The sequence below is a fragment of the Aulonocara sp. 'chitande type north' Nkhata Bay genome, linkage group LG19 (assembly GCF_057382095.1).
Source record: "Aulonocara sp. 'chitande type north' Nkhata Bay isolate Kocher_YH1m ecotype deep benthic linkage group LG19, A_spYH_male_GT1.1, whole genome shotgun sequence".
Classification (NCBI taxonomy): domain Eukaryota; kingdom Metazoa; phylum Chordata; class Actinopteri; order Cichliformes; family Cichlidae; genus Aulonocara; species Aulonocara sp. 'chitande type north' Nkhata Bay.
The window spans coordinates 21,061,785-21,077,319 of record NC_141362.1 but is presented as its reverse complement, the minus strand read 5'-3'; the positions used below and the strand labels follow the sequence as shown (position 1 = coordinate 21,077,319).

General features: G+C 38.8%; 2 protein-coding genes across 6 annotated transcripts; one reads left to right on the top strand and one right to left on the bottom strand.

The window, feature by feature from the left end:
* Positions 1-2,603: 2,603 nt before the first annotated feature.
* On the top strand, positions 2,604-9,206 carry map7a (microtubule-associated protein 7a). 5 transcript variants are annotated; one of them, XM_086275118.1, is made up of 16 exons: positions 2,604-2,829; positions 3,097-3,360; positions 3,995-4,090; positions 4,200-4,271; positions 4,390-4,553; positions 4,661-4,760; positions 4,947-5,063; positions 5,282-5,433; positions 5,536-5,669; positions 5,752-5,990; positions 6,076-6,253; positions 6,329-6,497; positions 6,594-6,698; positions 7,483-7,533; positions 7,682-7,910; positions 8,324-9,206. In XM_086275118.1, the coding sequence occupies exons 2-16, from the start codon at positions 3,234-3,236 to the stop codon at positions 8,332-8,334; spliced, it is 1,944 nt and encodes a 647-aa protein (XP_086131244.1). In that variant the 5' UTR covers positions 2,604-2,829; positions 3,097-3,233; the 3' UTR covers positions 8,335-9,206. The 5 variants fall into 5 exon arrangements, with proteins under 5 accessions (XP_086131244.1, XP_086131246.1, XP_086131245.1 ...); XM_086275120.1 differs by lacking the exon at positions 2,604-2,829 and having other exon boundaries at positions 2,873-3,360; positions 6,103-6,253; XM_086275119.1 differs by lacking the exon at positions 2,604-2,829 and having other exon boundaries at positions 2,874-3,360; positions 5,306-5,433.
* Positions 9,058-14,914, bottom strand: LOC147306944 (uncharacterized). Its single transcript, XM_086275122.1, has 13 exons — positions 14,688-14,914; positions 14,356-14,475; positions 13,596-13,715; positions 13,321-13,440; positions 12,924-13,043; positions 10,977-11,185; positions 10,846-10,891; positions 10,632-10,765; positions 10,289-10,420; positions 10,068-10,182; positions 9,838-9,972; positions 9,628-9,753; positions 9,058-9,523 (listed from the first exon to the last, which is right to left on the bottom strand). The coding sequence occupies exons 1-13, from the start codon at positions 14,875-14,877 to the stop codon at positions 9,378-9,380; spliced, it is 1,713 nt and encodes a 570-aa protein (XP_086131248.1). The 5' UTR covers positions 14,878-14,914; the 3' UTR covers positions 9,058-9,377.
* Between the last annotated feature and the right edge of the window lie 621 nt (positions 14,915-15,535).

Here is a 15,535-nt window from a genome sequence, read left to right as displayed (position 1 = left end):
TTCTAGCTTGTTAGAGCAGAGGGCTAATCCAGGTGCTGCTGGGTGTCTCTTCCTGTTATAAGGGAGTTCTTCCTTCCCACTGTCACAATTGCTTTCTCATAGGGGATCATCTGATTGTTGGGCATTTCTCGCTAATTTTGTAGGGTTTTGACCTTGCAATATTAAGCGCCTTGAATAAAATCAGATTGAAGTGGACTTCTTTATACAACATAAGAGTTTCAAAACACAATATCTGTGCAATAAAAGAAAGCATTATCTATATTATGGATGAATATTTAGGTAACACTTATGAATATGCATGAGAAAGTGACACCTTTGACAATGTCGTCTAGGATGAGTCACAGATGAGTCACAGAATGAATTGATACCAATCATGCAACCTTATCCCATGTAGGTCCAGTGTCCAAAGACCTCTTTTGGCTGTTGGTTGTAGATTGGTTATCAACATCTTATTCATGCTCCACTGACTCTGTGGGGACACCAGCTGACTGTGGTGTACTATATCGTTGGGGCACATTTCAGACTGTTTGGATGACGACTCTGGCAAGCTTGACCAGTGAAACACAGCCACAGGGCATTGTTGGTGGTGGTGTTGAGTTGGCATTGTGCTAACTAGTCAGCACGTAGGGCCTGGGTGTATTTGACCCTATATGACCTCAGAAACTAAAGAAATACTCAGAATCTGAGTGATTATTTTTAATGTCTGTGGATAGAAATGTGTACTATATATAATAAAACACCCTATTATCATATCAATGGGCAAACAAAAATCATGTGAGAGCGTTTGTGTTGTCAAATTGTGTGAGCACATCATGGACAGTGCTTGGAGAGTCTATACATTTTTGCATCTTACCATGTTTCTCTCTTTAATCCCCAAGAAAGGAATGGAAACACCACCTGGTGGCCGAAGAACTGTCACTGCAGTTGGCTGTACTGTGTTTGGCTCACTACACAGCTGAAAAAAAGAGGACCATACCTGGAAGGGAACTAAAGACAAGGAACAAATATCCTTTCACTACTCTTAACAGTCAGCTGATACCCAAAATACTGCTCACAGTGCAGAGGAGACCGAATTTAGAAGGACTGTTAAACATACCTGACTTTTTTTTTTAAAAGCCTTTGGAGTGAGAGTCAAAAGGCAAGGTTTTCTGATCCAAATCAAGATATGTTATACAAGATAACATATAATTTGGACTCATTCGTGTCTCTATAGTGAGCACAAAAGAAAGTTTATATGTTTAAGCTGCCAGACGGGGACACATTCACCATAAAGTATGTAGGGCTTGAAAAGAAAAATACATTTTGAGAAGCTGTAAAGTTGTTTTCATTGCAGCTGTTAGTAGCAGTCGTTCCTTCTAGCTAAAAGAGTGGAGTTGCATGTAATTATGCACATAACACAACATTGCCAGCCTTGTTAGTGTTATTAGTAATTATTTCCTACAGATATGGATTAGTTTACCCTAGTGAAAAACAGTTTCATTGTCTAGTTATTATTATTATCAATATCATTATTATTATTATTATTATTATTATTATTATTATTAGTAGTAGTAGTAGTAGTATTAACAGTTCAACTCAAACTGCACCAGCACAGTTCTTTTCTGGTTCCTGATTGGGTCATTCTAAGTTTACTCAGAGACAGTATAGACTTTATTTTAGCTAAATCTAATGCTAACAGTTGTATGTAAGATGCCTATAAAATGTTTTCTTTTCTCTCAAAACTAACTATTTATCAGTAGATATTTGCTAATAAAAAGCTAAACGTTTTATACTTTTTAGAAAAAGTTCAGCTGATAGTTTAGCTTCATGAAGAAAGTAAGCTAATAGGCATGCTAGCTTAGTGTTTTTGTAGCTAACCATGGATGGAGAATTATCTCTTGCTTAAGCTGGCAGATGATTTCCATCTTTAATGGTGTTTTATGTTATGATGGCAACTAGGAAGGAAGAAATGAGCAGGTTAAACAACCTGTTCTCAGCTAATATTGATTATTGAACACAAGGCTGTAATGTAAAATGAATGCATTCATTTGATTGTACTCATTTATTGTTTTGTAATAATACTTTAAAAAAGTTACATATCAGCATATAAACTTTGCAAAATAATCAAAGATTAAATGCATAAAAACGTGTAAGCAATTTTTATGCCACTAAGCTTTCATACATTTGTGATTAGCTTTGTCATAAATAACAGTTTTACAAAGAATATTAGAAAACAACACTCTGGTATCAAACTTTGCATTTAAATCATGTTGTAGCCTTAAATTAAATATCCATGTGAGATATACACACTTTCTGTTTTCAGTCGATTTCTAAGTAGATTGAAAATTTATTGAATGGCATTGCTATCTTTTAAACTTGTAAGAAAAATTGAGGTGACAGGTTAAGGTTAAAAATAAGTGTAGCACAGGGACTGCTGGTCAGCTAAGTTATAATGCACTGTTTACAAATCCAAGTGGTAAAGCACATAAATTAACAACAACAAACCATTAAGTAAAAATGTCACATGTAAAAATGTCACGTGTCAAATCTGGGTGGCTATAGCTGAATCTGTTTCTTTAAAGAAAGCCCGCCATCTAGTGGCCAGACTATTTCATTCGCCAAGGATGAATCATAGGGAAAAAGGCAATTTTCGTCTCATCTGTTATGAACACTAACTGCATCACTATATTGCCTGTTAATGTCCAGGCAATATATGTCATTGGATATTGCAGCTGTGATGCAATGGTAATTATGCATGATGGCAAGCTCTGAGGTTTGCTTCAATTTTTTACGGCCTCCAGGAAATGCTGCATCCCTTTGCCTGCTTCCATCCAGCAAACAGGCAGTGAGGTGGGGGAATTAAAGTGACACAGCTATATTATGTGAAAGTAAAGCAGAGCAGCTCACAAGGGTGAGATCTTTAAAGGGGGAGTAGCCTTTTTATAGATGAGACTCACAGAGGCTCAGAATCTCTTCAGACTTTCGTAATCCTGAACGAGACTGGAGGAAATTTTCAATGTGAACAACCCTGCCTTAATATTTTCGAATCCATTGGACACGGGTATAACTAAAGGCTTTGTATTCTTGCTTCTCTCCCTGTTTATTTGTGAGGCACAGATGGACAAGCAGCTGATGCAGGAGGCAGTTCCATGCACAGCACACTTAACCGAGGACCCAGAGGCATCTTGAAATAGAAATTCAAAAGAGGAGGAGGAGGAGAGAAAGGAAGGGGGTTTTTAAGGGAGAGCATTGGTATGCCAGGTTCAGTACATAGCATGGCTGTGCAGAAGAAACAGTGTGTCATCCCTCCATCGCAGGGACCTCTTTCTACACGTACCATCGAAAGCCAAAGGAAGAGAAACAGATATGAAAAAACAGAAGGTTGGTAGCCTTTTTCTGCGCTTTCTATGATTATCTTATCAAACCTGCCTTTTCATTGAATCAGAGATTGTAGATTAGAACCATAGGATCATTGCACCATATCGATTATTAGTTGATCGTATAGATTATGCATCTCTCTTAAGAAATCTTTGCACATGACTACCGTGAACTAAATAACAAGGCATCTGTTTGTACATATTACAAAATAAACTAACAACACCAGTACACGGTACAGCCCTAAAGAAACACCTTGTTTAAACTAATTACTCTTCAGTCTTACGTGTGCCACTCTATCTTAACCTTTTACAGTGTTTGATTCAGCTGCACTCATGAGGACTGATCAGGTGCTAGCCTTTTATATGTAGGCAATTTATAAAGGCTCTTTCATGTGGAGCTGACCCTGGGGCCAAACAGTCCTGAACCACCACTGTTTGGGACAGCTTCTTAAAAGCTGATTTGATTTGAGTTTGTGTCCAAGGGCCACCTCAAACAATTTAGTTTTATAAACTTGTGTCTGTTTACAGACGGAGACAATTCCAAGTATCTGTGTAATGAGTATGAGTTTTATTACAAAAAATAAAGCCTTGATGAAGGAATATTCTACAGAATAAGTTTTTTTTCCTCTCTCTGACAGAAAATGGCTCTTATCACAAACCGATTTCAGCGACAGTGAAGAAAGCAACCTGTTCTGTCAACATCTGCAACACAGTTACTCCTCGGGCTGCTGCAGGTTTTTGAGAGCACACTCACCCCGCTGTCATATTTTTAGGATGTCAGGCCATGTTTTTTTACTTCTGTAAGTAAAATTGCTATTATATCGTATCCTTGCATCCTGGCAGGTAATGGACAAAATGTTGACGAGAGGCTGAAAGCCGCACGAGAAAGAAGAGAAGAGCACCAGAAGCTACTTGGTATGTGGGCCCCTACATGATGGTAATATTCACATGTCCTTGCAAGTACACTTACCTCAATTTCTAATAATATTTACATAAACAAAAATCCATGTTGTACTGCTTTGTTCATTCTTAGCCTCTCGGGAACTGAGCAGGTTAGAGCGGGAGCAGCGGGCTAGGCTTTACTATGAACAACAACTGCAGGAGCGCAAGAAGAAACTCCTGGAGCAGAGGCTCAAAGAGGAGAGGAGGCGTGCTGCTGTGGAAGAGAAGCGGAAGCAGAGGCTCAAAGAGGAGAGAGTGAGTTTTGATGGTGGATATCGAGTATTTTATTTCCAGCAATGCTGATGAGTTCACTGTTCAGGCTAAATTCAGTAAAATTAACTCAAAGGTGTTTCTGAATTAAGGAACGATATGAATCTGCAGTGCGTAGGACACTCGAGAAGAGCCAAAAGGCCCAGCAGAGCCTCAGTCAAAATGCAAGAGGAAGGAAACTCACTAAAAATGGTAAGCTAGGCGAATGTGCTTTCATTTCTCTCTCCTTTCTTTTTTTCTAACATAATCTTACTAAACTCATAACAACCTGCTTGCAGTATCTGTTGTCTCTGTACGATATCTTAACACAACAATTCTTGGCAAACCCTATCTTCTGTTTTTGCTGCATTTAAAACTTTACACTGATTAATACACTAGTTCCACATTGCTTGCCACTGACCACATGGGAGAAGAACCTGGTCAGTCGTCTCCTTACCCCCACATGCTCTTATCTGGCCAGGAGCAAGAGTGCTGGTTGTCAGTCAGGAGAACAAGGTACTCTCCCCCATAACAGAAGAATGTACTTATTTTAATTTAACATTAAGGAACTTCTGTTGCTACAACAACTAATATCTCAGGGCCCTCTGGTCTCTAACGCTGCTGTTTTTCTCTCTGCTGATACACTACTTCATATTTCCACCCTTTTCACTGTTCCCACCGTTTCTGCATTGCTCTCCAATTTGCCATAATTATGGCGCAAAACACTGGTTCAGTTGTCCATGTTTGTCGCCGTGCAGTTTCATTCCACTCCATGAATACCACCACCACTCACAAACCCCGGCATCACTCTGGTTCAGTCCACAACAGGCCATCTGCTTCCTCTGGTTCTCGCAACAGCCAGCACAGAAGCATCAGTGTGGCACAGGTACAGCTAGCTGTTTCTTTTCATTAGAAATCTTTACGATCAGCCAGCTGTCTCTTTTTTCAGTCAGTTTTGAATTGGAAATAACATTTTCTTTTGATCTAGATAAAAGCAGCAAAGCAGCAAAACATTGTTAAGAGGACCTCAAGTACTCTCTCTAACGTTCAATCAAATACCATCAGCGTCTGTGTAAAATCAGCTCTGATGCCGAGCAGAACATCCTCTCCATCATCAGAACGGTAGGTAAAGTGCCACAACTGTGCATCAGAGACAGAGCGGCAGTAATGTGAACAAAATGCTCCCTTTTAATTTTTCTTAAAGGACCTCACAAAGATCAGTCATCAAACAGCCAACCCTGCTCCAGCCTGAGCTCCCATCACTCCCTGAGGAAGATGCTGCTGCTTGCAACTCTGCCCTCTCTCCTGCTAACTCCAGGCCTGTCAGGAAATCAGTTGAATCTCAGCAAGAGAAACTGAGGGGTAAAAATCCACAGGAGACTCCAAGTTCAAACTTGCCTGACAAAGACAAAGTGACATCAAAGAGAACAGCAGGAGATGGAGGTAAGCTAGAAAAATGTATCTAGCACAAAGTGTGTCAATGTGTTTCTGGGATATTTATAGTGAAGTGTAAATTATTTCTCTTTAGGTCTCTCCAAAATGCCTCCTTGTCCAGCTCCACAGACTCCTGAAGTCATGTCCCGCCCCTCAGCTGGAACTACTGACCCAGAGGAAGCCTCACGTCTCCTGGCTGAAAAGAGGCGAGAGGCCCGACTACAGCGGGAGAAAGAGGAGCAGGAGCGCTTACAGAGGGAGGAGGCTGAAAGGTAAAAAAGCACATCCAAGTATATGGTAACAATATTCATTAGCAAGCTTTTAAGAACATTAGAAATAACATCCAGGCAGAGCCATGAAGAACTTGAGCGCAGGAGGGCAGAGGAGCGGGCACGACAGCAGGCTGAGGCTCAGCGTCTCATAGAGGAGAAGAGGAGAAGGGAGCAAGAAGAGCAGAGACGAGCTGAGGAAGAGAGAGCTCAGGCTATGAGGGAAGCTGCCCTCTTGCAGAAACAGGTGGGAAACAGAAAAGTTTGTTGTTATCATGCATTATATTCGTAGATAGGTTTTCTATTCACGTTCTTACTTAATGTTTTTTACCCGTCTGTGCAGAGAGAGGAGGAACTAGCCAAAGAGCAAGCACGAGCAGAGCAGTTGAAACAAGAGCGGGAAATGCTCGCACAGAAAGAGGAGGCAGAGCGCCAAGCAAGGAAAAAGGTGACAACTAGGATTTTAAAGTACGGCCGTCATTTCTGTATACAGCTCGGGCCACACATTAACTGAATTAATCAAAAAATAATAATACACCCCACTTAGCAAAAGAAGTTACAATGATAAAAATGGACACTGTGCAACTGAAAATATTTAAAAGACTTAAAAAACTGAGATTTTATTGTTTCCATTCATTGTTTGAACTTGATTCCTGCAACATGTTGAAAATGGCACTGTTGTATAATGCTAACCCCCCCCCAAAAAAAACGAAATACCAAAATCTGACAACTTATAAAGTTAAGAAGAAAAATCAATGAGTATAAAAAGAGCAAGAAACTTTGAGAAATAAAGCTGCACTGGGGTTCATCACTCTGTGTAAGACTGCATGGACAAAATATTTCAGCCATTTAAGAAGAACCTTTTTAATTCTAAATAATTTGGAGATTTCATCCACTGTGATCACTAATATCTTTCAGAGTTTTACAGAGCCCAGAGACATTTCTGTACACAAGGGACGAGGCTGAAAATCGGTACCCTTGTTCCTTGGAACATCAGGAGACTCTGCAATAAAAGTTGCCTCATTTTAGCTTTTAGCCATTGCCACGGTTGTCAAAAAAATATATTACAAACAGTATTTTTAAAAGTGGATGTTTTACTATTTTACCTTTAACTTGTAAGCATTTTTAAATTTATTATGGAAACAAGATGTGCCGAAAAATCTGTTTTATGAAAGACACTGAATGTATTCTCTGAGTGAAAGTATTTTAGTGAATGTTGTTTTCTTTTGCAGCGACTTGAGGAGATCATGCGGAGAACCAGAAGGACTGATTCTCCAGATACGGTGAGATTAAGTGTTTCGTTTTTTAAAAAGTCTACTGCCTCAGGTCTGTCATGACGCACATTCTGCATCAGCTATTAAACAATCTGTTTAACTTTTAAAAGCCACACAACTTGTCCTTGACTAAAATGATTAATGTCTTTTATCACAGAAATCTGTTCCAGTGAGGATTATGTCAAATGATGCCCAACCAAAGGAAAACACGCAGCCTGTGCACAATGGAACGATAGAAGATACAGCCAAGGCGCCAGTGGGAAATAAAACCACACAGCTGGGCCTGAACAGTCAGGAGGATATGCTACCTGTTGTGGCCTTCAAAGAACGCAGGTCTCTTAGAACTCTCACTGGCCTGGAGGAAATCCAGACCCACCAACGTGCAGGTGAGAAACAACCAGCATAGTATTTAAAAACACTTGTCCTCAGGGTGGGAAAGCGAAACCAACCATCAGTCTAATAATCAGCGAGTGTGTTTGTAGAATCACCCACCTTAAGTTACCAGTTACTCATTTACATGTTATAATTTGCCATATTAATTCCCAATTGGCTGTACTACCCACACAGGCAGGCTCACTCACTCGTGATTGATGATCCACAGTGATTTGTGCAGGCAGGCCCGCAGCAACCAACTCATAAAAACTCAGTTATAAATGGGGGAAAGTTATGCAAGCTTTGAAAAAAACGTATTCAGGTTGATGGTGAACAGTTCTATGCTCATAATGCTGCTTTCAAAATGTTATATTTGCTGTTTTTGATTTAATATCTATCATTCGTTGTCTTCCTTTGCTTTTTTTAGAGGTCATCTGAATGCCTGCAGGATGACTTTCAAAGCCTTTGTTGGAGACCGGTGAATACACAAGAATTACTGCTGCACAGCTATTTTGCTCCCCTTCGGCACTTTGAAAGAGCATGTAAAATTATAACCTTGCCTCCCGATGAGGATGTCAGCATTTGGTCACTTTTCTGTGTGTAACCAGTGGCACAAGCATAAAGCGAATCGCATATGAGCTTTTTCAGTACAGCAGTTTTCTGATCTAATAACTATCCAAAAAGCAGTAGATGTAGACTGTGCTGGCAAACGTAGTGTATCAGTTAAGGAGAGTGTTGCCTCTGTTGAAATATTAGGAATAGGAACTCTAAACAGTCACAATATGCCGTATGCTTTTTGCTTATTCCTGATATTTCTTGCCACCCTTGCACTTTTTCTTCCTCGGTTTTGTCACTGTGGAGTTAGAATAGCAAAAGTGGCAGTTTGCTCAGAGAATACAAGAGTTTAATGTCTTAGCAAAAGATGACTTCCTGCATTCCCACTGTACCTTAACCTTGGATTTTGTAAAGTATAGCAATCATGTAATTCAAAGCTGCTATGGAATATAGTTTCCAAAGACTGTGCTTCATTTTTGTTGTGTGTGTGTGTGTATTTGTGCCAATTTAGAGGATACAATGCACAGTGTATTTTTTTTTTTTTTTTTTTGCACTGACTGCTTTGTTTGATATTGCATAATCACTTTACAAGCAATGTCTGATGCATAGAGTTTAAGAGTTTATTAATATAAAAGCATAAAACAAAACCAGATGTATCTGAGCCACAATATTTGATCTTATAGTTCAAGTACTGCTTATGACTATCACGTTAGCCTATTATATGCCATATTTGATTAAAGTTAATACTATGCCACGTCTTCGCCTTGTTTTTCCAGTTGAAAACATAAATAAACTGTAAAAATAAAAACTACCAAGCATTTTAAAACCCCAGGCTAAAAAACAAAAAAACAACACATATAAAAATGTAGCTTTTACATGCAACGTGGTTATGTTCATGCAAAGTCTGTGCGCGTCTCTTTGTAACTTCACTGAGAAAGTCCAGAGTTGACAGGAGATGGAGAAAGGGGCTGAATCATTTGAAGCAGCTGTCTAGTTTCCTCTGTCTGTGCATGCACCTTCAATAGCTGAACCTTTAGCTCACTGTTAGTCAACAGAGATGAAAAGTCTCCATCTGCAGAGGAAGACAGGAAGAAACTCTGAACTCTTACAATGACAGACTGTTTAAATTTTATGCAGTATTTTCAGTTCTTAAATAAATGTGCAATTAATGCAAACCTTTCTTGAGGTTAAATATGGTAACTACGCCAAGCTGCTGGAATTTAACATCTTTCTTTTTGAGGAATCCCAACAGGTACTTGGATATGGAAGTGTAATGTGGCTTCAACAAATGGATCATCTCTTCTGTAATGAAAACAGAAACATTTAATACATCCAGCGTAAAAACACAAAAGGAAGGTATTCTTTTCTCTTGCCACATTGCATTACCAGTCATTTCTAATTCGCTTATGATAGCTGCAGAGTTGTACGCCAGCTGGGAATTTCTGATTTGCTCTGACAGCTTCACTAAGCCTGAAACTTTTTCTGATGTTATGGTTGCTGACAATTTTGTCCGGAGTACATCTGAAACAGTGAGTAATTGTAATAGATTATTAAAAAGTTTTCCACCGCAAACATTCAAAATAAATAAGTCATTATTTCAAGTCAAGATCTCTCACCACAGGCCATCAGGTGATGCAAGCATGATGTCACATGAAGCAATGTCTCATCTGACAGGGTGTTAGACACAAGCGCACAGAGGAGTCCTGGTAAGCACAGACTTTCCATCACAGCCTAGATTACAATGGTTGGATTTAGGATAACTTTATCAGTCTTGGACAAATCAATAAAGCAGAGGTAGGAAAACAAAAAGAAAAAAAGAATTGTAGTCTGCAAGTACCTGCTCACCAACGTGGGAAGTGCACAGATTGGTGATTATCTTGCAGCTGTATGTGACTATAACAGAGTTTGATCTGGGATGATGAAGCACCTGACCAATTTCCTCCAGTAGTCCTTCACTTACCAGGATGTCCTGGAATCAAATTACAAAACTACTGTCAATATTAGAATTTAAATAAAAACTGTGCAATTACTTTAGGTGACACTGAATGCCACTAAAGTAAAATTTCAATAAATATTGGCACAATGCAAAAATAAAACCATACTCAACCACTAAGCAGTTGTATAATAAAACCAGGACTGCTCCCAGCTTTATTGTTAATTATTTATTTAGGCTAACATACGGTGTTTGACGGGTGTGCCGACAGTGTAGACAGTAGCGTTAGTGCCGATTCAATCCACACTGAAGTAGAGGTTTTTAACAGCGCCTTCAGAGGCAACACGCAGTCAAGCTCCATCAGCTGGTCCTGAATGAGAACTACACATAAAAGTAATAAACACCATCTGCCAGAGGTATGATACCTTTTTTGAATTTACTTTTTATACCATTTTTATTACCATTCTTTGAAAGAGTCTGCAGGCACCGGCACGCTTGGGCTGAATTCTGAAAAGGAAGTTGGGTTTTTTTCCCCCTCTTTAAAAATATATTTTCTTTAAACTAAGTTAAAATAACTCATGTTCAGAGTTACCTTTTTCACAGGTGAAGACATAAGAGTCAAAAGAGACCTTGATAAATAGTGACCCCCAATTCTGAGCAATCTTGGGTGATGCTCGTGGATAGCAGAAATGTTGCAAAGAGCAGTGCAGCTATAAAACTGAACCTCTGAATCTGAGGACTGTAGGAGAAGAAGCAAAACAGGAATCGCTCCTGCTTGGCATAACAGCCTTGTTGACCAATCTGAAGAGTAAAAACATAAAATAAAAGGAAATGTAACACTGGAAGAAATTGAGAAGTTTCTGGAAAATACAGTTGTGCTTAAAAATTTACATACACTCGTCATCGGCATGGATGTCACGGGAATTTTGGCTTTTTAATTCTTTAAACTGTTCTTTTCCAGGGTGGAAAGACTGTACAGCATACGTCTTTAATGATTTATATAAAAAAATAAATAAATAAATAAAAAACACACAAATTGGGTGCAGTTCTCTAATCCACACCAAGAAAAAAAAAGTGTATAGATAAAGTCTCAAATATATAATTACACCCCCAATAAATCAAATTCAAATTTTATTTGTCACGTACACAGTCATACACAGTACGATATGCAGTGAAATGCTTAGGTCTGGTCCTGCTGCTTTCCTGGTAATGGGTAAACATCCTCCCTTACTAAGTTACACATCGACCAGATGGTTTTAGTAGCCATCAACAAGCTTCTAGGCCTAAGGCCATGGCAAATTAACTCCTTGTTAGTGATCATGATTGACTACAACTCAGTTTCTTTTTGCCTGCATAAGGAGCATTTGTTTGAGAGCATATGTTGGACTGACCAATACTCAGAACAATGGAAACTCCTGGGAACTCAGTGAAGAACAAACAATGAGAACTGTTGCACAAGTTAGGAAGGTCTCTTGGAGTCACTTCTAAACAACTGCGGGTTTATAGAGCATTACTTCAAACAACTGTACATAAGTACAAGTTATTAGGATTTGTCACCACTTTGCCCATCTCTGGAAAACAAAAAGACCTAAACTATCACCCTCAGATGAGAAGAAATTGGTTCAGCAACCCAGGAACCACCAAGGCTCAAGCCTGCCTGAAAACCGCAGGAACGTCAGCATCACTGTTCATGTGAAGCAAGTTTTACATCAGTTGGGCTGAGGGGGTGCTGACCAAGAAAGAGAATACCACAAAGACAAGAGGTGTGCTTAGAGCAATAAAGGTGAGGCTATCAACTCAACTGTCAAGCATGGTGGTGGTGGTATCACCATACTCTGGGGCTGTTTTGCTTCCAGTGGTACTGGTACATGGCACAAAGTGGGTGGAATAATAAAGAAGGGAGGACTACCTTCAAATTCACCTAAAATTAACAACTTGATGATTGAAACTTGGAGTCAGTTGGGTCTTCCAAAGGGACAATGATCTCAAAGACACACATCAAAACTGGTTTTTGGAAAGGATGAAGGAGGCTAAGATTAAGGTTCTGGAGTGGGTTTCCCAAACCTCAACCCTATTTAAAAACAAAAACGAACAAACAAACAAACCCCACAAGAAATCAAACAAATAAAAACTCAACTACCTCTCTTGGCAGAATTGGTAAAATATCCATCCAGAATTATTGCAGAAGCTTGTTGATGGTTACTAAAAATATCTGGTTGAGGTGCAACTTACTAAAGGGCATCTAACAAAACATTAGTACCTCCACTAATGTAAGGATGTGTGTATATCTGAGCCTGTATCTATACTTTTGACCCTGGGTCGATTAGACAAAACCCCAAATAAATTCAAAACTGTGCACAGACTCCTTGTTTTGTTTTTTTTAAACTCAATAAACATGTATACTGCACAATCATTCCTAGAAAAAGAACAGTTCAAAGTAATCCCTAAATTACAATGGCATTGATGCCAATGATGAGTGTATCTAAACTTCTAAACACAACTGTAAGTGCACAGTGACATTCAAATGAAATGGTCCCACCTGACTGCGTGAGGTGTAATAGAGCCCAAGTTGCATTCCGTTGGACCTTTGGATCAAAAGATTTTGCTAAAGCCAAGAGTGGTATGATTCCATCAACCATCAAAGAATCTCGATTTGACTCTGGAAAGAAAGATGAAATAGCAACCATGCATGCAGGGACAATTTTGGAGTGCTAGTGGCCCAAAACAAATTAGCAGAATTTCAGCAAGACAGAGGAGAGGTCATTTCAAGAAGCATATGGAACAAAATAACTACTTTTCTCATAAGGCTTCAGTTCTCTTGCCATCCTGAAAGTCCTGCTATTTATTTTGCAATACATAATAAGTTTTTAAAATTAAGTGTTTGTACTTTCTAAACCGTGTCGAAAAATACTTTAAAAATTAAGGTCTGTACAAACCTGAGGAGGCCAACATGGCAACACAGGCACAGGAGTGACACTGAGCAGTGGGATCACCTGACCGGAACAACTCAATTATGGGCACCAGCATCCCCATTTCTATCACCAATTCTTTACACACTGAAATCAAATTTTATGAATGGCAAATGATAAATAAGCCATTTGATCCAAAAGAACACGAGTTTTTAGAATCATACTATCAAAATCACTAAAATTCTGGATTAATTAAAAAAAAATTATAATAATGTAAATATCTTACTATTATTATCTCTTACCATTATTCTTTAGTAACAGATTTACAAGGGCGAGAGAGACAGTCTTTTGAACATCGAGATCAGATGATAAAAGTAGAGCCACGATGGGCTCCATAAAGGCATCTGGTAATGGACAGTTCACTGTAACACACAAACAAGGGAAAAATAACACATTTTGAAACTTAAGTCATATTTTTTGCTGTCAGAATGAACAATGTTCGAGTTGAGACCAGTTTATAGCAGTTGTATGTCAGTCAGTCTTACTGGGAGAAGCTAAATGTTACAAATTTGAATTACATACTTGTAGCTGATTATGAATTCAAAAGATATATCCCTCATGAGTTGTGCTATAATCTCAAGCATCTAAACACAGCAATCTGTCAACTGCCACCTATACACAAAACACCTGGTCACCCATTTACATACTACAGAACACTGTCTATGCTGTATTGAAAGAAGAAGCCTCAGCCTAATATGCACAATAGGGCTCTTGGTTGGCAGATTATAATAAAGCATACTGTGAATTCCACAGTAAAATCCTCTTATTCTTCCTTCTTTGTAACACATGGGTCCATAAGTGGGCGTTTTATCTGCCAACCTTGGGGAAAAAATACAGTTGGAAATTTGCATGCTGGTCACACCCGTTAGAGAAAATATCTCTGCAGTAACTGATAGAGGCCTATGAAGAAACCTGAAGTGCAAACAACAGCTGATCATCTGCAAGCCAATGCTATCAGGAATACTGTCAGATGAAACAAAAACGTGAAATCTTTATACTCACGATGATGACTGAGGTGTAGATAATACATGGCTGAAGTCATTTGTAGATCAGTGTTTTCTGAGGTTGCAAGTTTGTTCAGTGTTTGCAGACTTTCCTGGCTGAGAAGTTGAGTTTCGTTGTCTGGGAGGGGGGAAAGAGATTAATTGAATTGATCATATAAACTTGTGTACAACTTTGAAGAGTAATAGCACATGCAGTATGAAAGTTTAAAGAAGTTGCTGTCTAAACGTTTACTTTGATGCTTTTCAATTTTCCAAATAACACACTGCCTCGGTTTTTGTTCTTCCACTGCGATTTCCATAAAAAAATACGCATGACTGCAATTTTCCTACCACAGTTGAGGCGTAAGGAAGGCAAATCAAAAGCCGTCCTTCTCTCGGATGAAATCCTAAAGCAATTGCACCGTCCAATCTCTCTGAAAGCTTCCTTTATCTTGATCTCCAGCTCTCTCCAAACGCTCCTCAAGTGATCCGCAAATCCCTTCAACAACTGCGAGCAGGTGTTACAAAACCCTGAAGCCATGACTGCATCTTGCACAAGGTCCCCACACCTGTCTATTTTACACAACCTGCACGTAGACACGCCTACTGCTGTGTCACGTGACTGCAAGGTAAATTTAGACTATGGAAAGTATCTTGCTCTTCTAGCTCTTTTTTTTTTTTGCATCTCGACACAACTTTAAAAGTAAAACTTATTGTGACACTTAATAAATATTAATATCTAAATATTTTAGGCGTTTCGTGGCTGTGCAAGTTTGTGGAATTGTGCAGCCTTCATATTAAGTTGGTCGTATTTTCGTTTGCGTTTCTTTTGTTCTAGGCTACAAATTTATTGTATTCTGTCTTTGTGTGCAAGCCTTTGTGACTGTGATGTAGAATTGTATGATATTCCATGTGAACTGCGTAAAGTATATATCAGCTTACAAAAAAAGTGCAACACGGGTAAAAATATTACATTACTTGAATAAATTAATAGGATACTTCTTTTGTGGCAATTGTATTAATGCAATAACTTATTTTTCTATTTTTAACATTATGGACAGATAAACATCAGGCTTTTAGAGGTAGACATAAAATAAGAAGAAAATGAAGTTAATCATAACAGAAAAAACATGAAAATGTATTTCTGTTATGAAATTCTGTCTTCAGCTTGATTGGTTATTGTTTTTGTATGTACGTCA